Raw genomic sequence first — 24,733 nt, 5'->3', positions numbered from 1 at the left:
CCAACCGGTTAGTTAAAAACAACAGACACCCTCCCCCTTCCCCTCCAAAAAACCCCAAACAAACAAAAGAACAACTTTATTATGAACACTGGAGCTCCAGCAACGAAGAGCATCCTCAGTACATTTATTCCCCTCTTTTCCAGTTTTCCCAGGTGCAGTCTAAGGCAAATAAACACATCGGATCATTTTACCTGTCAACACTTCAGAATGCCTTTTTATTTAAAGCCACATTGCCGTAAGCACATTCAATAAAGATCATGATAATTCCTTCGTAACACACAATACTCTGGGGGGGGGGTCACGGCTAACAGGTGGGGGACAGGAGCCAGAACTCAGGAGCGGTGACTGACGGGCGGGGAGGACAGGAGGAAGGACCGGGCTGAAGCCGATCGCGGCCGTGAGGAGACCGGCACCGGAGTCCTCCTGGTTTCGGTCCTCGTTACCTGCGCTGGCCCGCTCGCACCTTCAGACCGGGTCAAGGGCGGCCCCCAGCTCCCCGCCTCCAAATTCCGGGCGGTGGCCCAGCAGGCTCGGCGCAGCTGCACCAGCCGCCGTCCCCAGACACCGGAGGGTCCCTGGAGGGGAAACGATTGACACAGCTGCCTGCACTGTGCCCCGTGCCTTCCCGCGCCGCACCTGCGTCTCGTCGCGTGGCCAGGAACTCGAACTGGCTCCCAAGACGGTGAGGGTCCGGCAGGCCCGCAAGCCAGAAATTCAGGCCGTTTCATCCGCTCCGGAACCCGGCTTTAGACAACCGGACCAGGCAGGAGAAGAGAACTACAACTCCCGTCGGGCTTCGCGGCCCGACCAATGGCGGCAGCCGGGCGCGTGCGGGGCGCGGCGCTTGCGCGACGGTTTGAGTAAGCGGCCGTACGATTGGCTGCGGGGTCGGGCGGCCGCGCGGGGCCTGTGGGAAGCGGAGTGACGGAGCGAGCGGCTGTTGGAGGAAGGAGGTGGGGGGCCGGGAGCGCAAATGGCGTTGAGATGGTTCAGGGCCCTGTTCAAACTCCAGCGCTGACCATTCACCGGCGGAGGCGGCGGCGCAGGCGGCGGCGGCGGCCCAGCGGGGAGCAGCACGCAGCGGGCTCGGCCCCGGCGGCGGCCGCCAGGGAGGCCTAGGCACTGCCCGGCCGGCGCGCCTGAGGTGGGGAGGGAAGTTGCGGAGCCGCCGCTCCTCCCCCCCAACCCCCTCGACCGGGCTTCCTATTTACCGAAGCGGAGCGGCGGGCTGCGGCGGCGGCGGCAGAGGCAGGCAGAGCCCCTCGCCTCCCTCGGAGCGCCGCTCGGCACTGCTCTCCCGCGCGGGGCTCCCGCGCCCGCCCGTGGGCCGTTGGGAGCGGGAGAGGCGGAGGCGGCCCGAGGCCAGAGCACCCGCCAGGCGCCGAGGGTAAGTGAGGTCTCGGGCGGCCGCCTAGGCCCGGAGCGAGCCGGGGTGGGTGGAGGAGGCAGGGGCGGTGCGAGTCTGCTGAGCTCACCTGGCTCCCGAGGAAGTTGGGCGCGGAGAGGTCCGAGGAACTCCTTCCCTGCCCACCTCGTCTTTTCCCCCTTTCGACTTCTTCCCCGGGCCGGCCGGCCGATCTGACTGCTCTCTTCCAAGCCCGGGCCGGCCGGCTGGTTGGTTGGTTGCAGCCCTGAGTTCTTGGCCCCGGAGTCCCGTGTCCCCCGTCGTCCCGTCCCCCCCCCCAGCCCCCCGCCCGCCTCTAAGCCGTCACCGAGGCCTGGCTCCGGGGACTCGGTGGCAGAAGCTTCCGGGGCTGGCGAAGAGACGTCCCTCTCCCCGGGCGGTGGGGGTTGGGAGGAGAAAAGTTGCGTGAGCGTCCAGCCCGAGGGGTGTCTCCGCCACAGCCTCCCGGCGCACTCGCTGCCCCAGGTGAGAAGTAAGTGCCCGGGTCTGTTTGCCCCCCTTCCTCATTCCTATCTTGGTCGAAGCTCCTAATGTGTCTTGGGGGGGGGGGGCTCGGGTGAAGCTAGGTTTCTATGCAGTTTTAAGTGTGAGGACCCCCCTCCCCTTCCCTAATTTAAATCCCGGGCTGAGCCAAAGGCCCAAAGATCGAAAGACCACTGAAGTTGCGAACCCTCTTTTCCTTTTTAGTTAGGACTGCTGGTGAAGTTTGAAGCCTGAACAAGGGAGTGTGGTCTGAAATGTATGTAAAATGTCATGCCAGATGTATATGTCTGCTTTTGAATTTGTACATAGGCTGTGCTTAGATAGTGCCGTTGCAGTGGTCTGCTGACTTTATTTTTTTAAATGGACGTTATGGAAAACAATAAAAACAGTCATACAATGAATTCTCTTGTATTCATTTTACTGGATTCAGTAGATGATAACTCAACCATATTTGTCTCATCTACGCATTTCCCATAGCTTAATATTAAAAAGTCACCGATGTTATTTCATCAGTATTTAATGATGTTATTAATACATCGGTTTGTACTTGTGAGACACAATCTCTTAAAACAGAATTGTCTTTATCGCACGTGTAACTCAGTATCAGGTATTAGTTTGCAGACCATAAACTTTCAACAGTGACTGCTTTGTGGTTTTGACTTTTTACTGAGTTTTTCAGATGTTGGCATAAAGGAGATTAAGTCTAGGTTTTTGGTTTGGCCTTTAGTCAGCATTTTTAGGTGATTGCCATGTATGTGTGTCCAAAACATTCCAGCTTTGTTGGAATATATAAATGTAGGTCTGCAGATCACAGCTTAAAGAAATGACTTTATTTTCTTGTCTTTGGTGGCTGCCCAATTTTTAGACTTTGTTTTGTTTAATAGGCTATACTTAAGGAGACAATAAAGCTTATTAGTGTTCAAAACTGCAAAATGGATACTCTCTGAGGAAAGCTAAGTTTTCTCGTAGCACAGATGTGAATGATGACTGAATTATTATTTTGTCCAATCAGAATTGATTTCCTTTCAAACGTTATTTGGGGGTGGGGTGAGTCCTCTACTGAATATTTGCCGAATTGGATAGTGATTCATTAAGTTGTAAGAACTTAATAAAAATATTAAGTGTAGATTGAAAAGATTTGAAAGCATAAGTTAAATATTATTCCCATTATAAGTTTCAAAGTAATGAAGATTTTTCAAGCCCATAAGCAATTGCTTACACCCCATCATTGATAAATTGATATTTAAACTGCAGAAGATCCAAGTGTTAAGAAATGGATAAGGATTGATTATGCTGTAAAAGTACTGTAACTTGTAGTTTTTAAATATTTGACCTTTTGACTTACTTCCCTTGGAAATATTTTTCCAGTATATTTTTAGGTAAGTTAGGTAGATTGTAAAGAGGAAAATAAAGGTTATGTATTTCTATTTTTATTGTTATTTATTTTTGTTTTTTTTGTTTTTTTTTGAGACAGGGTCCCTCTGTGTAGGCCTGACTAACCTGGAACTCACTTTGTAGATCAGGCTAGTCTCAAATTTAGAGATCTGCCTGCCTCCCAAGTGCTGGGATTAAAGGGGTATGCCAATACTTGGCTTATTTCTATTTTTATAATAATAAATCATGTACCTTTGTAAAATGGAGTTCTTCAACTTCAGAAAAATGTCACTCAGCAAATGATGAGCATAGCATTGTAGAGATAAGGAAAACTAGGAGAATGATGTCTTGAATTTAAGGAGATGACCACTGCAGGAATGTTTTTTAAAGTCAATTCACATTAGCCCAAAAATCAGAATCTTTAAGGTTAGGTAGAAGCTACAAATTGTACTATATGAGAAAATAACAGTTTTTCTGACATTATGTATAAAGAGCAGTAAAATTTCACAGAACTAAATTTAGACAATTGACATCATTTAGATCCTGGAAAACTTAATATATTGTGGTTAAAGATTTTTGTATTGGGTATTTACTCTATTTAGATTTCCCCCCCCCTGGTTAAATTGTGTATGAGAATAGTTCATTTGTAACTGAGAAATGTCTTAAGTTAGATTTTTAGGTACTGCATTATAAGTTGGTTAGTAGTAAGCTTGTTTTACTTTGTAAGTTTCATATGAATATGCAGTTATTTTAAAACAAACCATACGCCACCAAACCTGATGGATGGAAGTGTAGGATAGAGAATAAGCCTTTTAACTCATTTATTTAAACTAGTTTAAGTTTGTATGCTGAATGTTGAAAACTATATAAGAAGTCCTAGGACCTTATTTTTATAGAATGCCTAAAACTTGTTAGAAGATTGGTGATTATATTTTCTTAAATTTCTTTCCACAGGGAATATGAAACAGGTGTCAAAATGACATCCAGATTTGGAAAAACTTACAGTAGAAAAGGAGGAAATGGCAGTTCAAAATTTGATGAAGTTTTTTCCAACAAACGGACTACTCTAAGTACAAAATGGGGAGAGACCACGTTTATGGCTAAATTAGGGCAGAAGAGGCCCAATTTCAAACCAGATATCCAAGAGATTCCGAAGAAACCTAAAGTAGAAGAAGAAGATACTGGAGATCCTTTTGGTTTTGATAGTGATGATGAGTCTTTACCTGTTTCTTCAAAAAGTTTAGCCCAGGTTAAGGGTTCATCTAGTGATGCTGCTCAGCTGGAAGAAGTCACTCCTGTACTTGAAGCTAATAGCAAACTTAGTCATGTGCTGGGCGAAGACAGCTTTGCTTCTGATAGATGCTTACTTACAGAGGATACTTTGATCGGAAAAGAAAAGAACACAAATAGAATATCGGAAGACAATGCAAACAAAAGTAGTTGTGCAAAATTAATAACTTCAGGTAAGTTTTGATGTTCTTTACGATAAGCCACGAGAGCTTTTTGTAAACCATTTATGTGATAATGAAATTTTAATTTATTGTTTGTGTATGCATGTGTTTGGAAATTAGAGAACAACTTTGTATAGTTGTTTCTTTCCATGTTTACATGGATTCCAGAGATCAAACTCAGGTTGCCAGGCTTGCATTGTAAGCACCTCATCTGGGACATCTCACTGGCACCTTAAAAGGTGTATGTGGCCGGGCGTTGGTGGCGCACGCCTTTAACCCCAGCACTTGGGAGGCAGAGGCAGGCGGATGTCCGTGAGTTCGAGGCCAGTCTGGTCTACAAGAGCTAGTGCCAGGACAGCCTCCAAAGCCACAGAGAAACCCTGTCTCGAAAAACCAAAAAAAAAAAAAAAAAAGTGTATGTGTGTACATGTGAGTGTACACACACTCATGTGTGATTCGTTTTTTTCCGTCTTCATTTATGATTAGTAGATGGCTATTGATAAGTTTTTTAAAAATTTATTTGCTGTTATGTGTTTGGTTGTTTTGTCTGAATGTGTGTATGTACTGTGCAAGCCTGGTGCCTTCTTCAGAGGCTAGAAGTTAGCTACCATGTAGGTGCTGGGAACTGAAGCCAAGTCTTCTGGAAGAGCAGCCAGTACTCTTACTAACGAATCATCTCTGCAGCCCCCTTATAAAGATTTAAAAACTTTAAAGAACTCAATCTGGTTGAATAATTTTTAATTCAGACAACTTCCTAGAGACTTGTTACTTGGTATATTTTGGGAACAGTCTTTCATACCTTGTATTTATTTGTTAGCTAGTATTTTATATTACTGTAGATTGGTTGGCTACTGATAACGACAAAATGGTAATTTTCATTGAGGATTAATTAGAGTTTTCTCTAAAAATAGTTCAGAAAATACTGGGTAGAGCATGGAGTGATATATATATATATATATATATATGTATAAATGTATAAATGGAGATTAGCTTAAGGTATTTGGGCCAATGTTACATCAGTCTTATGTGAACTGTTTGAGACTCAATGATATAGATGGAGTTAGCTAAAAGAATGACTAATGGAGAAAGTTTGGATATAGTTTGAATTGTGTAGGCATCTTGTCAGCAATAGGTTAAGAATGGCTATTACAGTTAAAAATTGTCTTCAGGTCTCTATTGTCTTGACACATTTTAGTCATGGCCACATAGCTCTCATTTTGAAAGGAAATGAATAGAAATCCTAGTACTGTGATCTACAAAGAATTTGTTGTAGACTCAGTGTAAGGTACATCAAGTGTACGGTACAGTGGAGGGTGGCTTGCATAGTTATGCTAAAAATGCTTAGTATTTTTCCACTTTTCTCACCTTTGGTGAGCCAGCTGTTGTCATTCCCTTGATCTCTGGGTTAATACTCATTTGGTGTTGCTTTGTTATTATTTTACCTGAAGCATTGTTCTTAAGCTTAGATTTTCATTTAAAAAAATTCCAAAAGCAGCCTAAAACAGTTTCCAGGTCAGCTTCTAAAATTTTTCTAAGATAAAGCTAGTAGCAAAATTAGGATGTATTTTTAAAAAATAATTTTTTAGATTTAGTATTTTACACAGTTTTACCTTCATTAATGTATGTGTACCACATGCGTTTGTGCTGCCCACCAAGGTCAGAAGAGTGCATTTGATCCCTCCCTAGGACTGGAGTTCAGACAGTTGGGAGCCACCGTGTGGGTGCTAGAAATTAAAGCCAAGTCCTCTTCAAGAGGTGTTGTTGACCCTGCTGTTTATTCGGCTTTGACCTGGGCTCTGTGAATACTGTTCACTTTGAGTTGTGTAGTATTCTCACTGTCATTTCTTGGAGATTTCTAATAGTTATTTTACATATGAGGCAGGTAGCCTGGAGAAGGAAGAGTAGAGGTAGCAAGTTGTTAAAAGTTGTCATGGGCCGGGCATTGGTGGCACATGCCTTTAATCCCAGCACTCGGGAGGCAGAGGCAGGCGGATCTCTGTGAGTTCGAGACCAGCCTGGTCTCCAAGAGCAAGTTCCAGGACAGCCTCCAAAGCCACAGAGAAACCCTGTCTTGGAAAAAAAAAAGTTGTCATGGAGGACCAAGGATACTGTCTTGGAACACCATTGGGACTCCAATGGCAGGGGGAGGCCTTGGTGACAGAGGGTTGGGAGAAAGATAAATGTTTAACAAGGGGGGATAGGAGCATTTATTTGTAAGAGGTAGTTAATTGCTTATGTCCCTTTGATGATATGTCTTTACATATATCCAAAATGCTGTTGCAAGTTGCTAGAAAATGAGAGTACAGTTTTTTATTGATTGAGATAGTTTTCCACTCTAATGTAGGTAAGATGTAGTTCTGATATCAGTACTTGGATTGACCCTGAGTTCACACTACATTAAAATGAATTTTGAGGAGAAAATACATACTAAAATAAAGATAAATAGGTATTCAAGAAAAAAACATCTTGTTTCCTTTGTTATAAAGGCACACTTAGTGGGCAGTGAATATAGCACTATGAATTTTCTCTTTTTCATTGACTTTTTGAAGCTGCAAACTCTGGCAACTCGTACTGGGTAGGGAGTAAACTTTGAGGAAGTGTTTTTAATTTTTGTAGTAGTCTTAACCTACCCTACATGTGTAAATTAGTTATGTTTTACAAACCACATAGAAGCCATATATTTATAAGTTGGTTCTGAGCTTTATAGATGTTCTTTTCATTGCCTTTGTCTAAACTTTTAGCATTTCCTGGTTTTCGCCTCTACTTGTCATATTGTCAGTGCCTTTTCACTCAGAAAACTAGTAAACTTTTTTTGTCAGAAACTTGTTCAGAGTACGGAGATTTAAGTTCCATAGTATCCTCCACTGAGCTAGTTAGTTGTTCAGTCACACCAATTTCTGCTGTGGAATTATTTCACACCAGTGAGAAAAGCTTACCCATACTTACGGTTTTATTACTTTTTCTAATGGTATATGTTAAGTGCATCTTTTTGTCTGTAGAAAACTATGTGATTAAGTTTTTGATATAATTCTTTGTCTTAAATACTTTTTAATGGGTAGTACTTTTGAAAATTATGGTTAATTTGGAGAGGAAATTCAAGATGAAGTCATGATAAAATAGAATGGATGGTCTAGTGAGATGGCCTAGTGGGTGAAACCTAAAAAACTGAGTCTTGAGCTCACTGAATGGACAAAGATGACCTTGAATTTAAGATCCTCCAGCCTCCACTTCCTGAATTCTAGGCATTTGACACCATACCTGGTTTATTTGGTGGTGGAGATTGAACTCAGGACCTCTTGCATTTCAGGCAAGCTCTCTACTGTGCAATAAAGGAGGTGGCTCATGTCTTTAGTTTCAGTACTCTGGAGGCAGTCAGGCAGATCTATGTGAGTTCCGAGGTGGGCCTGGTCTACAGAGCTAGTCCCAGGACATTGAGTGCTACACAAAGAAACCCTGTTTCAAAACAAAAACAACAAAATTACAAAACAAAAATTGTAACCTTTGACTCATGTGTGTGCAGTGTCTGTAGAGGCCAGAATAGGGTGTTTGATCCCTTGGGACTGGAGTCAGTCAGTTGTGAGCCACCCAGAGGGGAGTTGTGGCCTGAGGACCCCATCTCTGTAGTCTCAGGACTGACTCTCCCCTCCCTCCCATGTGTGCATCACGTGATATGATGCACTTGTAGAAGGCAGAGGACAACTTTGTGGAGTGGGTTCTTTCCTTCCACTTTTTTTTTTAAATCTGTCTGTCTGTCTGTGTGAGGGTGGACGTCCTAGAACTGGAATTATAGACAGCTGTAAGCTGCCATGTGGGTCCTGGGGATCCTAAGGAAGAGAAGCTAGTGCTCTTAACTACTAAGGAGGTATCTCTCTAGTCCCACTCCCTGCCCCCAGGACTTTTTTAAAAGGTTGCTTTTGCTTTTCATGTGGAGTTACTTCCATTTTCCCTCTTTGTTAGTCTGGACTCTTTAAAAAGTATGCAGAGACTTAATTTCTGTTTGGCACATTTTCCGTGCCAGCCAGCTGGGGTAGTCTACATATTCTGCCAAATATTGAGATAACTATAGCATAGGCTCTTAATTTGCATGACTGGTTTCATAGCCAATAAATTTTTCCCATTTGCTTAAAGCTGTATTGAGTGTGTGAGCTTGTTGAGGGGTGTTATTAGGATATTGTGAGCTTTGATTTTAGAACCAAAGGTGACTTTTTTTCAGAAAGGGAAATGCATAGTTCTACTCTTGATGGTTTAAAGTGGGCTACAAATGGGGTGGGGAGGATGAGGGGGGTGGAGAGATGGCTCATTGCTTAAGAATGCATATGACTCTTGCAGAAGACCTGAGTGGTTCCCAGCACCCACCAGTGACTACAGTTCTAGTCTAATAGCTGGCCTCCGAAAACACTTGCTCTTGTGCATATATCTACACACAGAAACTTAACTGAGATGATATTGTTGTTTATTTATTGGATAAAGAATAAATTGTGAGGATTGTTAGATAATCCTAACTTAATTAGTATTGGGAAGTTATTTGCCTTTAGATAGTGAATGTGGTTTTTTGTTTTGTTTTGTTTTTGTATAAAACGTGGTATCTCAAGTTTCAAGAAAATAGGTAAGAAATCTATTATTTTTTCCAGTTCCAGTATTGAGCTAAGCCTCTTACATATCAGCTATAACCTTGTAGAACTGGCTTACTTCCCATTATATAAAGGATAAAACATCATTCAGAAGTTGGATAACAGTTGGGTGGTGGCACACACCTTTGATACCAGCACTCTGGGGGCAGAGGTAGGCATATCTCTGAGTTTGAGGACAGCTTGGTCTACAGAGCAAGTTCTTGGATAACATGTAGAATAGCTGTTAAATATCCAAATTTTTCTTTTCATATGATATTGTTATATTCTGGTAGGAATGAACTTAATAAATAAATGGTTAATGGTTTTAGAATTAAAACAGCTGTCACAAGATTAGTTTTATTTTGATGTTGAAGCAGATTACAAATTCCCCTTTGTTTCTGTTTAATTTTCTTCTTGACAAAAATACTGCAAGATTTTTGCACTACTGAATACAGTGGACCTTATTTATGTAGGTAGTAAATATATTTATAATTTTTATGTTGTGTACAAAAATTCAACAATATGCACATTTTGAGATTTATTTATTTTTTATTTTATGCACATTGGTGTTTTGCCATGGTGTCAGATCCTCTGGAACCGGAATTACAGACAGTTGTAGCTGCCATGTGGTTGCTGGGAATTGAACCTGGGTCCTATAGAAGAACAGCCAGTGCTCTTAATCCCTGAGCTATCTCTTCAACCCTAGACACAGATTTTTAAGTGCTTAGTTGTTAGTTCTTACAGTTGCTGGTGATTGTACTCAGAGCCAATCTTCTTTTATTAAGTAGATTTTTATCTGTCTCTGTCTATTTATATCTGAAGACTATAGCACAGGCTGTCCTCCCTTTCAAGATATAGCTGAAAATGATCCTCCTGTCTTCACCTCCCAAGTGCAAGGGTTATGGCAAGTGTAACACACTTTTATCCTCCCCCCACCCCAGGAAAAACAATATTGTTCTCAAAGTTAAGAGTTAATAAGAGTGCAGGAGGCCACTAAAAAGTTCCCCCTCAGATCCAGGAGCATGACAGCTGTGTGTTAACTAATGAAAACTGTAAACATGCTATCCTCCTGGATACACTTCAGGAAGTGTGCCATTAACTTGTGTTGCTTATGATGAATTATTGCTTTCAGTATAATGAGATATATATTTACTTATTTTATGTGCACTGGTGTTTTGCCTGCAGGTGTGTACATGTGAAGGAACCAGATCCCCTAGAAAATGGAGTTACAGACAGTTGTGAACTGCCATGAGGGTGCTGGGAATTGAACTCAGGTCCCCTTGAAGAGCAGTCAGTGCTTAATCTTTTAAACCATCTCTCCAGCCCCAAGATACATTTTTTTTAGTACTTCACAGAACATTTTCTCCCACATACATTCTCTACTCTTAGAACTTCTAGTCATTTTAAAGGCATGAGTCACCATACCTGGTAATATTGGGTTTTTGAGAGGTAGATATAGGATTGAGCTTAAATAAGTAAACTTTAGAGTTAATAAATGTGTGATTAAGTGTATAAATATTTGAAAATTCAGAATTACATGAAGTCAGTAAGTATTTGAATTGAGCTGTGAAGAAATTCTTATACCTCAAGGGTGGAGAGAAAGAGGAAGAAACTAAAAAGAAAGAAGGCTCATATGAAACAGCCAAAGCTACTGAAGGGAATGTAGCAGGTATTGTTGCTGCAGAAGGTTGCATGAAAGGCTCAACTGATGGAACTGAATTGCTGATAAAAAAGTTAACTAAATGAGGATTTCACAGAGTGGTTGTAGTGACCGAGGACTGAGAAAATTCACATGTTTTAAAGAGAAGAACTAGGACAGCTGGAAACAGATGCCTTGCCAAAATTAGGTAATGTGAGGAAGGGTTATTTACAAAGCTATAGGAGGGACGTAGGAAAATCACAGAGGCGGGGCCCCAACCTTGGTTCTTCACAGTGAAGCTATTATCACCCTGCCCCAAATGGATTAGGAGTTACCTGAGCCACGTGTAGAAAAGGCCTACTTAGAGGGCATGGACACATGACGAAGCTCAACCTCAACCTAATTTCTGTTGTCCTCCTGGAGGCAGCAGCTCCTAGGAGTAGAATCCTGTGTAAACCTAAGGAAAGGACTGTCTTGTTGATGGGAATGGTAGGGAGTTGATTTAACTCTGACTGTCTTGTGTAGTGGGCCTGCTAAGTGGTGCAGGTGCTGCTACTGTTTGTTCTGCTTCTCATTGTTACACAAGATCTTGCTCGTCAGTCCAAGTGCTGGGATATTAGGTATGCCACAATGCTCTCTTGACAGTGAAAAGTTGCTCTTCACTGAATCAGATTCCAGGAATACTTTGTATTATCTTTTGGGTGCTAGGACTCAAGATGTTGAGTATGTGAATATGCATTCTATCATTGAGTGGTACTCCAACTTGCCTTTTCCCTAACCTGTTTATATACAGTATGTGACCCTAAAAACTCAAACACTTGCTGAATGTAGTAGCATGATTGTAATCCCAGTATTTCAGATAGCAAGGCAGGGTAATCTCTAATTTGAAAGTAGTCCAGGTTACATAGTTGCAGACCAGCCTTGGTTACACTGAGTTTTTGTTTCAAAACAGCACATTCATAGAATGTGAGATATGAAATTGGGGTATATGTGCATGTACTGTGCCTTTAGTGCATTTAAGGGATAACTAAAATGTATATTGATCAATATTTGTAGACTCGTCTTAGTTTTTTAGCAGCCTCACACTTCCCCATTATGTGTGTTTACTTCAGCTGCCTTTTCTGCTTCTGGTCTTCTGTTGCAAGTAAATGTTAAATTGGACATCTTTCTATGTAAGACTTTGAGCACCGGCCGGGCGTTGGTGGCGCACACCTTTAATCCCAGCACTCGGGAGGCAGAGGCAGGTGGATCTCTGTGAGTTCGAGGCCAGCCTGGTCTACCAAGCGAGTTCCAGGACAGCCTCCAAAACAATGCAGAGAAACCCTGTCTTGAAAAAAACCAAATAAATAAATAAATAAATAAATAAATAAATAAATAAATAAATAAATAAAGACTTTGAGCACCATGTTACTTGTTAATGTAGTATAATTATTTTAAGAGTGGTTTTGAAAGAGCACATACATTTTAAAGATTTATTTTTATCGTTTTAAATTATGTGTAGGTATATGTGCCTGTATTTGGGTATGTGCATGTGAGTGCAGGTGTTGAGGAGGCAAAAAGCATTCATCCCTTAGAGCTGAAGTTACAGGTGGTTGTGAGGCACCCGAGTGCTCTTAATACTGCGCCATTTCTCCAGCCCTAGGTGTGTGTGTATGTGTGTGTGTGTATATAAAATTTAAATTGATGCCAGATTCTCTCCTAATAGTATGTACTCCCCTTCTCCCAAATTGTGTCATCCTCCTGCTGTGCCAAGCTTTGTACCTAGGTGAAAGGTAGAAAAATAGCTGCTTATTTTTTATGTTGGGATTGGAATATGTAGTATCTTTTGTAAATTTTTACTTTTACTTGGCTTATAATGGTATTGGTAGAATCTTCCTGCTTAGCCCCTTACTTGGCCAGCTACCACAGTTTTCCCTAGAATGACAGTATATTGTTAATTGTAGCTTTTTAGTGCACTGACATTCTGAAATATGTACTAAAGTAGTGTCATTTTGTAATGGCTCATGGCTGACAGTTTTTAGAGAGCTTTAGGATGAATAGTGTTTGTTCACTAGGTAGATGAAATCAGAATTAGAGGGTTGAAACTTTTAAGAGGTACGCCTACCTGAAACCTCTTAAGGAAGGGGGGGGGGAGACCAAAGGTTAAGTTGATTACTTGTAAGAGAAAAGCCATCAAGGAAATCATAAAGGATGGGTTTTGGAGAGTCTCCAGATAACTGATCATGAGACAGTCCCTCCCCTTGTGCCTTGTTTGTTCATCTTTCTATCTGGTTCTGTTTTATTTATTTACTTGTTTTATGGTTTAAGATGCAGGGTCTCCTGTAGCCCAGAATGCTCTGGAGTTCAGTATGTAGCCAAGGATGACCATAAACTCATATTCCTGTCTTTACCTTTCAAGTGTTTTGGTGCTACTGTGCCCAGCAACTATTTTCTTGTGATGGATGCTTTGTTTAGAGCAACTATTTTCTTTTCTTCTTTTTGGTTTTTCGAGACAGGGTTTCTCTGTGGCTTTGGAGGCTGTCCTGGAACTAACTCTTGTAGACTAGGCTGGCCTCGAACTCACAGAGATCCACTTGCCTCTGCCTCCCAAGTGCTGGGATTAAAGGTGTGCACCACCAACGCCCGGCTTAGAGCAACTATTTTCTTGTGATGGATGCTTTGTTTAGAGACAGGGTTCTCCTGTAGCCTAAGATAACCTTAAATTCTATGTAGCTAATTTGAAGAAATCTTCTGCCTCCACCTTTCACGTGCTGGGATTACATACAAGTGGGTTCTTCCTTGCCAGACTTCTTTTCCTTTGGTGTTTGGAGGTGCTGGAGTTTGAACCAAGAGTTTTGTACATAATAGGCAAAGCTCTATTACCGAGCTGTGTCCCTAGCCCAGATAAAGTCTTGATAGATGTAAATTTCGTTGTTCTTACGGGTAGTACTTTTTGTATTTTAAGAAATGGTTCTCAGGTGGGTAGAGTGGCATATGCCTGTAATTCCTAGTGTTGGGGAAGCCGAGGTAAGAAGAGCAGAGTAGGAAGCCATCCTGGAGTCCTTAATGAACTCTAGGCCAGGTGTGGTTGTGAAAGAAAGCAAGATCTCATCTCAACAACAGCAACAACAAAAAGCAACAAAAATGAAATTCTTCTGTTTGAGGCATATAGATTGCTATGTTTTAAAAGTTGTACACTTTGCATCTTCATCTCTTTTGAATGTTATTTTTTACTTGCTTGTTTGGCTTTATTTCTTTGAGATAGGTGTGATTTTGTTTGCCCATCTGGCCTCAGAATCCCAGTCCTCCTACCTTAGTCTTCAGAGAGCTGGACATGCCCCACACAAGCTCTTTTCAAAAGCAGGAAATTGGCCTTCTTTTCTCCCTATAACACTTTTAACATTTTATTAATTCTTTATACTTTATATAATAACATTTTGTCATACTTAATGTCTATTTTATGTAGGTTACTATGGTTTGTGAATTTTAAGTCTGAGCAAAGGCTTGTCCATTCTGGAATGAAATGTTTTTTAAAATTCTGCTTTATATTACATATCTCTTCTGTTTTCCACTTTTAGTTCTTTAAAAGAAAACCACTTATTTATGTGTGTAGACACATGTGCCATGACAGTTGTGTATAAAGTCAGAACAACTTGGTGGGAGTTGATTTTCTTCTGCTGCCACATGGTTTCTCGGGTCCAAACTCAGATTGTCAGACTTGGCAACAAGTGATTTTTTTTTTTTAACCTGCTGGGTCATCTTGCAAGTTCCATGTACAGAGTATGTTATTTTTTTTCCTCCTCATGTTTTAGCATGCATTATGGGATTAATTACCTGAAAAAATTTGAAGTCCCAGTTTGTATAAACGTAGAGAGAGAGAGAGAGAGAGAGAGAGAGAGTCTCTGTGTGTGTGTGTGTGTGTGTGTGTGTGTGTGTGTGTGTGTGTGTGTGTGTGTGTGTTTTATTCCCTTTTTTCACTGAGGGGTTTGAGACAGGGTTTCTCTGTGTATTCCTGGCTGTCCAGGAACTCTCAGTATACCATGCTGGCCTTGAACTCACAGATTCTCCTGCATCTTGAGTGCTGGGATCAAAGGCATGCACAATCACCCCCTGCTAATTTTTTAAAAGTGTTTGGCAACTTCCTAGAATCACCCCCTACCCTCTGTATGTGCATGTTTTAATTTTATAAAATTTGCGTTTTAAATTTTATTGAGGATTTCACTTTACTCAAACATTAAGCCACTTAAGTTTACAATCTGTTCTTTTATAGAGCTATAGGTTAATGAATACTGATACTCTTGATTTTACATTTGTTTGTTTATTTATTGTTTTTCAAGACACAGTTTCTCTGGCTATCCTCAGAACTTGCTTTGTAGATTAGGCTGGCCTCAAACTCAAACTTGCAGAGATCTGCCTGCTCTGTCTGCCTTCTGAGTGATTAAACGTGTGGGCTATCACTGCCAGCTTCTTGTTTTTATTTTTAAGAGACTCATTCCCCCTCCCCCCATAAGATTAAGAATCCTTCAAGAAAAAAATGGTCACTTAATCTTTCTTAGAGGATGTGAGTTGAGACAGTCTGTGTAACATGCTGGCTTTGAATTCACAATCCTGGTATTAATAGACATGTGCCCTCACACTTGATACCATTTAACTGACCTTTTGAAAAGACAGAAGGACTGGGCAGTGGTGGTGCAGGCCTTTAATCCTAGCACTTGGAAGGCAGAGGCAGGTGGATCTCTGTGAGTTCAAGACCATCCTGGTTTACAAGAGCTAGTTCCAGGACAGCCTCCAAAACAATACAGAGAAACCCTGTCTCAACCCCCCCACCAAAAAAAAAAGAAAAAGAAAAGGCAGAAGGATTTAAAAATTGTGTGTGTGCTTGCGTATGCATGTATACTTGTTCATACATGGAGGTCAAAGGATAACTTGTGGAGAGTTTTCTTTCTACCAGGTAGGTCCAAGGGATCAAACTTAAGTCATCAAGCTTGGCAACAAGTTCTCCTTAACCACTGAGCTATCTTGCTGGCCTTTATCTTTTATTTAAGACTGCTTGCTGGTTTACTTGTGGGACAGGTCTGGGAATTGAACCCAGGTTCTTATGAATGCTATGTATTACTTAACCATCAGCAATCTAGAGATGCTAAAAGACATTAAATATCTGATACAGATGATAGGAGCCTATGTGGGTTATTTTTTGTTGGTGGTGTTAGTGATGATATTTGTTTCCTTGGATTTGGTTTTGGCTAATTTTACCATGCTAGTTTTGGGGAACTTATTTTAAATAATTTATGATAGATTAAAAAGGAGTTTATCATAAAGATAAAAACTACTTGAAAAAATGTCAGAAATGGACTCTACACTAAATTAACTGCCTCTAAAACTAATAACGTTAGCAAAAATTATCTCTGCTAAAAATTCTGCTTTCTTTAGGTTTCTGTTTTACATAATTACAAAAGGGCACAAGCCCTAAAATGTTGATTATTTTATATTTTTACTAAATACTAATTTTCCTGTAAACTTGCTGGCCCGCGGAACTTTTTATGCATTGTGATTGGTTAAATGGAAAGCTTGGCATTGAAAAAGAAAAGGTAAAAGATAATCTGGACTGGGGTATGGGCTGTAATTCTCTTACTTGAGTGGTGGAGGAGGATCAGGCGCTAAAGGCCAACCTGAGCTCCATGGAGCTTTGTCTAAAAATATAAAGTAAGGGTACCTTAAGGGGTACAGAGAAGCTCAGAGCAAACAACGATGGGAAAATGGTTCCAGTTACTGGTTATACATTACTCCAGAGCTGCAGTATACTGGAAGAATTCTACACACAGTCTTCCACCTTCAGCTTGCATAAGAACAGCAGACCCTAGGTTGTGGTTTTAGGTTCCTTGCAAGAAACTGTGCTATATAGGACAGGGAGGGAATTGATCAATTTACAGGTTAAGATTCTGCTAAGAATTTTATTAAAAGGTAAGAAGAGGGATGCAATGCAATTCTCTGATAGAAAATCTGCTCAGCATTCACCAGGCCCTAGGTTCACTCCCTGGGAGCATACTTGTATATGAAAGGTAATTACCAAGGAGTCTTACATTGTGGCATAGTTTTTAATAGCTATGGTAATTTGTGATCTATAAACTATCCTTAGGAATATTATCTTGGATTGGAGAAGTGGCTCAGAGGTTAAGAGCACTGGCTGCTCTTTCAGAGGTCCTGAGTTCAATTCCCAACAACTGTGTGGTGGCTCACAACCATCTATAATGAGGTCTGGTGCCCTCTTCTGGCATGCAGGTGTATATGCAAACAGAACACTATGTAATAAAAATAAATAAAAAAAGAATATTACCTTGCTGGGTGGCGGCGGCACATATCTTTAATCTCAGTACTTGGAAGACAGAGCCTGGTCTACAGAGCGAGTTCTAGGACAGCCAGGAACAGAAAAATGCTGTCTTGAAAAACCAAAAAAAAATTGTCTTTCATCCATTTATCTTGACTTTGAGACAGATTTTATTCTCTTTCTTAGGAGAAACTGTCCTTAAGGTTACTTGCTTAAAGGCACTTATCCATTAAGTGACAGTGCTGGAACTTGTCTCTAACCTGTTGTGTTTGTTAGGGATAGTTTTTATTTAAATTGTTTATAAAAACAGTAGTACTTAGCCTTTCTGTGAAAAATCATCTTTTATGTCGTTCTCCTATCTTTTCTTTGTGTTTCCCCCGTCCCCTTTTGTCTCCCTTTGGCAGAGGGTCTGCCTTTGTAGTTCAGGCTGGCCTAAAACTTTTTATCTTCCAGCTTCAGTGTCTGGGGTGCTGAGTTTACAAGTGGGCACATCTTTCTTGTTTCAGTTAGTTTTCATTGCTATGTTGAAACACATGAAAGGATTTATTTTGATTACACGTTCAATCTTAGTTCATCAGGAAGTCAGGGCAGGAGCCTGGAAGCAGAAGCTGTAGAGTAATGCTGCTTTATTGGCTTGCTCCTTATGGCTTGTTCAGCCTGCTTTCTTACAGAACCCAGGGCCACCAGCCCAGTGGAGTTCCCACTCACAATGGGCTGGGCCCTCCCATATCAGTCACTAATGTTCTGTAGGCTTGCCCAATCTTAGGAAGTTATTTTCTCAATTGAGGTTCCTTCCTTTCACATGACTTTAGCTTATATCAAGTCGACATAAAAGTAACCAACCAGAGAGAGAAACCAGATTAGAGCTCTCCATTGGGTCCTTCCCCTTGGAGATCAGGTAAGTCTGGAAGAAGGTGGAGAAGGAATTGTGGGAGCCAGAGGGTCGAGGATACTGGAGGGCACAGCACATAGAATCAAGTAAGTAGAGTTCACTGGGGGCTCACAGAGACTGATGTGGCAATTGTGGAGCCTACATGTGTGTGTCTGTGTTCGTCCCTTTGCCTTTATGTTATGGCTGTTGGCTTAGTGTTTTGGGGGGACTCCTGACAGTGGATTCAGGTGTCTCTGATTCTCTTGTCTGCTTTGGGATCCCTTTACTTCTCCTGGGTTGCCTCGCCTAGCCTTTAGGGTTTGTGCCTGGCCTTCCTTATTTAAGTATCTTGTGCCATGTTCAGTTGATGTCCTTGGGAAGCTGTCAGCATCCCCCCCCCCCCAATCTTGGTACATGGGTAGTCTGTATAAATGAGTTTATCTGTTAGGAAACTGGTTTTGATGGGGGGGCAGTTAAAAGTAGTTGCAATCTGCAGTTTTGGATAAGATGGTGATAACCTTTCAAAAACAAGTGTTGTTGGGAAGTTAAATGATAGAGGGCACATTTTGTGTGCTAAAATACTGCTAGGGAGAACTTGGGGCAGTTTCTCTTATGTAGAACTCTGGTTGAGTTAGCTTTTGCCTACTATGTTATGTTTTGGAACTTAAAATCATGTACTAGAATAATATTTCACTGTTGCTTTTGCTGTAGTATATGGATTGTTTGCTACTGACTGGTACTGAATACTATTTCCTTACTGAATATTGAAACTATTTCCTTACAGAACTCCTTATCATTCTTTTTTTTTTTTTTTTTTTTTTTTTACAAATGTACAAGGATAGGCTAGCAGCAGTTACTCTTTAAATCACATAAAAAGCAACTTCTGAAATGCATAAACACAACACATAGTCTCAAGTATAGGAGAAATGAGGGCAATAAACTTAATAGTAATTTTTTTTTTTTTTTTTTTTTTTTTTTTGGTTTTTGAGACAGGGTTTCTCTATGGCTTTGGAGGCTGTCCGGGAACTAGGTCTTGTAGACCAGGCTGGCCTCGAACTCACAGAGATCCGCCTGTCTCTGCCTCCCGAGTGCTGAATAGTAATGTTTTAAAATCTAATAAAGCACACTGGGCAGTGGTGGCGAATGCCATCAATTCCGGCACCTGGGAGGCAGAGACTTGTGGATCTCTGTGAGTTCAAGGCCAGACTGGTCAGGCTCCAAAGCTGTAGAGAAATCCTGTCTCGGAAAAAAAAAGTTTATTTTCATATCGGTCTTTAAGTCAAAGGATGCTTACATCTGAAGCAGAAAGTCTTCATTTTTGAGATATTAAGATAGTAGAAGCCAGGTAGTGCATACATGAAATAGAAAGATCACTACTTTGAGGCTATCTTGGGTTCCAAAGGGGGAGATTCTTTCTCAAAAACAAAGTGAGTGTGATAGCATATTTGTCTTTAATTCTATTAGAGGCAGGTGGATCTGTATGATTAAAACATAGCAAGTTCTAGGTCAGCCAGTGCTACATAGTGAGAGCCTGTCTCAAAATCAAAAACCAAAACATAACACTACACCATTAAACACCCCCACAAAGTCTATGGTGGAAAACTATACAACTATAAAAATGAAATGAGGACTGGAGAGATGGCTCACTGCACCAGGCAGGGTACATGTATACCCACGCATACACACATCAATGAAAATGAGGTAGTTTAACTTAGTTACATCTTAGAGACATTTATATAGTTTGAGCATATCAGAGATTTACTAGACAAACTTTTATCCTAGTAATTCATTTGGATATTCTGAAGTAAATAAGCTAAGTGGTTCTTTGTTGAACACAGGAAGTTGAAGCTCTTCAGGAAAGCTACAAGATAGGACTCTTATAGAAAATCTAAAGAACCAGCTTGACCTTGGTGTCACACTCCAAGACTCAGTTACCAGTGCTGTTTTCATGTATAGAAACAGTAGGTTTACTTTTAGATTTGATTTCGCTTATAATAACCCTTCCAAAGTCTTAGATATCAACTTTCTTTTTAGGGTTACTGATTGGCATTTCTGACACTTAAGAAAACTATAGTTCATTGCTATTAGTGAGGAAAGTATATAAAAAAATAAAACAGGTACCTTTTTATATATTAGATGTCCCCTAAAGGTAAGCAAATACAAATCTTAGCTAAGTGATTGATTGATTGTTGGCAATTGAATTTAGGGACTCATACATGTTAGGCAGGTACTCTACCACTGAGTTAAATCAGAATACTTCCTCTTTTTACTTTTTATTTTCGAACCAGCGTATAAATTTCCCAAGTTTGACATGAACTTGGAATATTCTTGCTGGGATTACAGGCCTGTGACACAGTTAAATTATATTTAATCTTATTAAGTAGCATCAAAATTATATAATGACTTCATATAAAGCATTCCTTTTGACTATTTTTCAAAGTGTGTTTATTGAGATTTGTAAATAATCTGATGTGTTGGTGCATGCCTTTAATCCCAGGACTTGTTTGAGAGGCAGAGGCAGGTGGATCTCTGTGAGTTTGAGGACAGCCTGGTCTACATCATGAGTTCCAAGACAGTTAGAGCTACATAGTGAGACCCTGTTGGAGCAAAATAAAACACAAGATTTGTAAATAGTTCTTCTTAAATGGAGATGTATTTTTCCTGAGGCAATTTTATTGTTTGGCATAGAGTAATATTTTTGTTTACTCATGGATAAGTGCTAAGGGAATCATGATAATTAGTTGGATCATGTTGACATCTTTTACTTGGAAGGTAAAAAAAATTGCTTCTGATAAAAATTTAAGGCAACAAAAATGAGTTCCCCACATATAAAATGGTCATGTTAAGGGTGAGAGGGATGGCTCAGTGGTTAAGAGAGAGCACTGAATGCTCCTCCAGAGTTCCTGAGTTCAAGTCCTAGCAGCCATATGTATGGTGACTCACCAGTCTGCAGTGGGATCTCATGCCCTCTTAGCATGTAGCTGTGCATGCAGATAAAGCACTCCTACACAACATCAGTAAATCAATCTTTTAAAAAGCCATGTTAAGCTTCGGTGCTGGTTGACACGCCTAAATAGGTACTATAACCACATAGACACCATTGTTAAAAATTACATGATATTATGTGGCTTTTAGGATTAGAAGAAATATAGAAAGATCTAGAGAAGCTTCTTGCAAGCACATTTCTAGGCAAAACTAATATATACCGTTCCAGGTAAGTAGAAATGTCTCTGAAAGGCTTTCATTCATTGTTACTGAATTTAGTTCTATTAAATATTTTCTGAAGTTAAACATTGTTACTTGAAAGCTTAAATGTCATCCTCACTTGGTTCAGTTTCTTAATGCCTAATTTCTTCTGAGTTCAGCATGACAGTGTTAAGAGGCTTGGATGTTCAGGGACAGGTTACTACTAGAAGGCATGCAGCTGTATATACTGACTAGGGGAGCAAATGTCAAATGTGTAAACTTTTTTTTTTTGAAATTATTGTAGCTATTTCAAGATGATTCTGTATTACTGTTCAGAGATTTCTGTTATTTGTTGATTTGAATACTGATGACATTTCATATTTTTAACCTGATATATTTTTTTATTTTTATAGATAAAGTGGAGAATTTTAGTGAAGAACATGAAAAAAACAGTCACCATTTTCATAAAAATGCTGAAGATAGTACTAAGAAACTCAACACAGAAACCACAGTAGCTTCTGAATATAAAGCTGATGAAATTAAGGAAACAAATGATACTTGGAACACCCAGTCTGGGAAAAGATCAGATTCTCCATCTGAAAGTTGTCCAGTCAAAGGACCTGTAAGAACTGGTTTATATGAGTGGGATAATGATTTTGAAGATACCAAATCAGAAGACTGTATTCTGAATTTGGATAATGATTCTCTTTTAGAGATGAAGGATGAGGATTTGAAAAATCGATTGGAAAATCTAAATGAAGCCATTGAAGAAGATATTATACAAAGTGTTCTTAGGCCAAGCAACTGTAGGACGTACTGTAGGGCCAATAAAGCGAAATCCTCACAGGGAGCATTAAATTTCGATAAGCTAATGGATGGCACCAGTCAGGCCTTAGCCAAAGCAAACAGTGACTCAAGTAAAGATGGCCTGAATCAGGCAAAAAAAGGTGGTGTAAGTTGTGGGACCAGTTTTAGAGGAACAGTTGGACGGACTAGAGATTACACCGTTTTACATCCATCCTGCTTGTCAGTTTGTAATGTCACCATCCAGGATACAATGGAACGGAGTATGGATGAGTTCACAGCATCCACTCCTGCAGATTTAGGAGAGGCTGGCCGGCTCAGGAAAAAGGCAGATATTGCAACTTCCAAGACCACTACTAGATTTCGACCTAGTAATACTAAATCCAAAAAGGACGTTAAACTTGAATTTTTTGGTTTTGAAGATCATGATGAGACAGGAGGTGATGAAGGGGGTTCTGGAAGTTCTAATTACAAAATTAAATATTTTGGCTTTGACGATCTCAGTGAAAGTGAAGATGATGATGATGACTGTCAAGTGGAAAGAAAGACAAACAAAAAAAGAACTAAAACAGCTCCATCACCTTCCCTGCAGCCTCCCCCTGAAAGCAGCGACAATTCCCAGGATAGTCAGCCTAGTACTAATAATGCAGGTAAGAATTGTAATAAGTATATATAATATAATAATATATTAAACATATGATTTGTTTTCAGGCTTTAACCAAAGGCTAGACTCTTTCCTAGATACTTAGTTTTAGTTTGTTTTATATATGTGAGATTTATTCTTAATAATATGTAGGTGTGTGAGCCTGTATGTGGGTATGTGCATGTGAATGCAAGTCCCCTCTGAGGTCAGAGGTTGTAGGTCCCCTAGAGCTGGAATTAGAGTTGTAAGCAGTCTGACCTTGGTGCTGAAAACAACTCAGATCCTTTGGGAGAGCAGCAAATTCTCCTCACCATGGAGACATCTCTCCCATCCAAGTACTATCCAGGCCCGACCCTGCTTAGCTTCCGAGATCAGACGTGATCGGGCGTGTTCAGGGTGGTACGGCCGTAGACGAGACATCTCTCTAGTCTTGGTTTGTTATAATATTAGTAGAAGTATCTATTTAGAACCCATCTATTGCCTTATACAAAGGTATAGCATTTTCATGTAAATTTTTAGGTCTTAAATTATGAAAGACTGGGAGTCTCACATGCTTTAAATCAATGACTAGCATTTAAGGTTTTTGGTTTCAGATTGGATTCCAAACCAGAGCCTCACACATAATAAGCAAGGTTTCCCACTGAAATACAACCTTAGGCCAGTAGTAGGCATTTGGTCTGTGGACCTGAAACGGGCCACACCCCTCTGAGGCGGAAAGATAGGAGTTTGAGGCATGGTTTTCTATTGCACGCTCCTTCTGTTGGTTCAGCAGATCTAGTAGGAAGAGCAGGGAAACACTCTGGCAGTTCTTTGTATTTTTCTGTGTAATTGTACCCACTCATCATTATCTTGGGTCTAGTGATATAATTACATCCTCACCTTCAGGCCAGCATCTGTGAATTTGTTTTAGCTTTGAAAATCCAAATGCAATGTAGACATAAGGATTTTGGATAATTAGAACTGTACTGATAACAGATGGTTTTAATGAGAGAAATACTCAAATTAGTTAAACCCTTTGTAAGTAGCACAAAGCTAAAAGAATTTTTTTTGGAAACATTGTCAAACCCTCTTAAATTGTGGTTTTGCAAGATCAAAAAGTATGTTGGGCAGGTGGATCTCTGTGAGTTTGAGGCCAGCCTGGTCTACAGAGAAAGTTCCAGGATAGCAGGGCTACACAGAAAAATCCTGTTTGGGGAAACAACAAACAAAACAAAAGATTGAAAAGTACTAGGTAAGTATTCTCATTCTCTCTCTCTCTCTCTCTCTCTCTCTCTCTCTCTCTCTCTCTCTCTCTCTCTCTCTCTCTCTATCTCTATCTCTATCTCTATCTCTATCTCTCTATCTCTATCTCTATCTCTATCTCTCTATCTCTCTGTATTGTTTTGGAGGCTCTAACTCACAGAGATCCACCAGCCTCTGCCTCCCGAGTGCTGGGATTAAAGGCATGCGCCACCACCGCCCGGCAAGTATTCTCTCTTAATAATGAAAATTTGTCTCAAGATTGTAGGTTCAGTGATAAGATTCTCTTAGGAGTTGAGTCTCTAGTGAAAGATAGATACAAATAAAATAGGTAGCTCTGGCTGGGTGTTGGTGACACACGCCTTTAATCCCAGCACTTGGGATGCAGAGGTAGGTGGATCTTTGTGAGTTTGAGGCCAGCCTGGTCTACAGAGTGAGTTCCAGGACAGCCTCTTAAACAATACAGAGAAACCCTGTCTCTTGAAAAACAAAGAACAAAAGGTAGCTTTGCTATAATTAAGCCTTTACTTGACAAGGGTGATGTGTAGAGGATTCACTGTTACGTAAGGAAAAATTTGTGAAAGTGACTGGAATAAAGGGTCTTTTCAGCCAAATATAGCTTTGCTATATTGGTTTAATTGTTTAAAAATGATTTTGTCCTGCTAAAGTTGTGGACATTTGTAATTGTGGTGAGTTAGAATTTATATAGTATTTGTGATACTAG

General features: G+C 40.5%; 1 protein-coding gene across 4 annotated transcripts in view; it reads left to right on the top strand.

The window, feature by feature from the left end:
- The first annotated feature begins 299 nt into the window (after positions 1–299).
- Wapl (WAPL cohesin release factor) overlaps positions 300–24,733 on the top strand; it is a 66,560-nt gene continuing 42,126 nt past the window's right edge. For 2 of the 4 annotated variants that reach the window (XM_040747689.1, XM_040747691.1), the window contains exons 1-3: positions 2,093–2,144; positions 4,217–4,725; positions 21,737–22,777. In XM_040747689.1, the coding sequence (XP_040603623.1) occupies positions 2,143–2,144; positions 4,217–4,725; positions 21,737–22,777 (1,552 nt within the window). In that variant the 5' untranslated portion in view covers positions 2,093–2,142. Of the gene's footprint in view, positions 1,388–2,092; positions 2,145–4,216; positions 4,726–21,736; positions 22,778–24,733 lie in introns of those variants that run through there. The other 2 variants (XM_040747690.1, XM_040747688.1) reach the window with 2 other exon arrangements.

This window comes from Mesocricetus auratus, unplaced genomic scaffold (genome assembly GCF_017639785.1).
Source record: "Mesocricetus auratus isolate SY011 unplaced genomic scaffold, BCM_Maur_2.0 Super-Scaffold_100006, whole genome shotgun sequence".
Lineage (NCBI taxonomy): Eukaryota > Metazoa > Chordata > Mammalia > Rodentia > Cricetidae > Mesocricetus > Mesocricetus auratus.
Note: the sequence above shows the minus strand (reverse complement) of the source record. Positions and strands in the feature narration are given on the sequence as shown.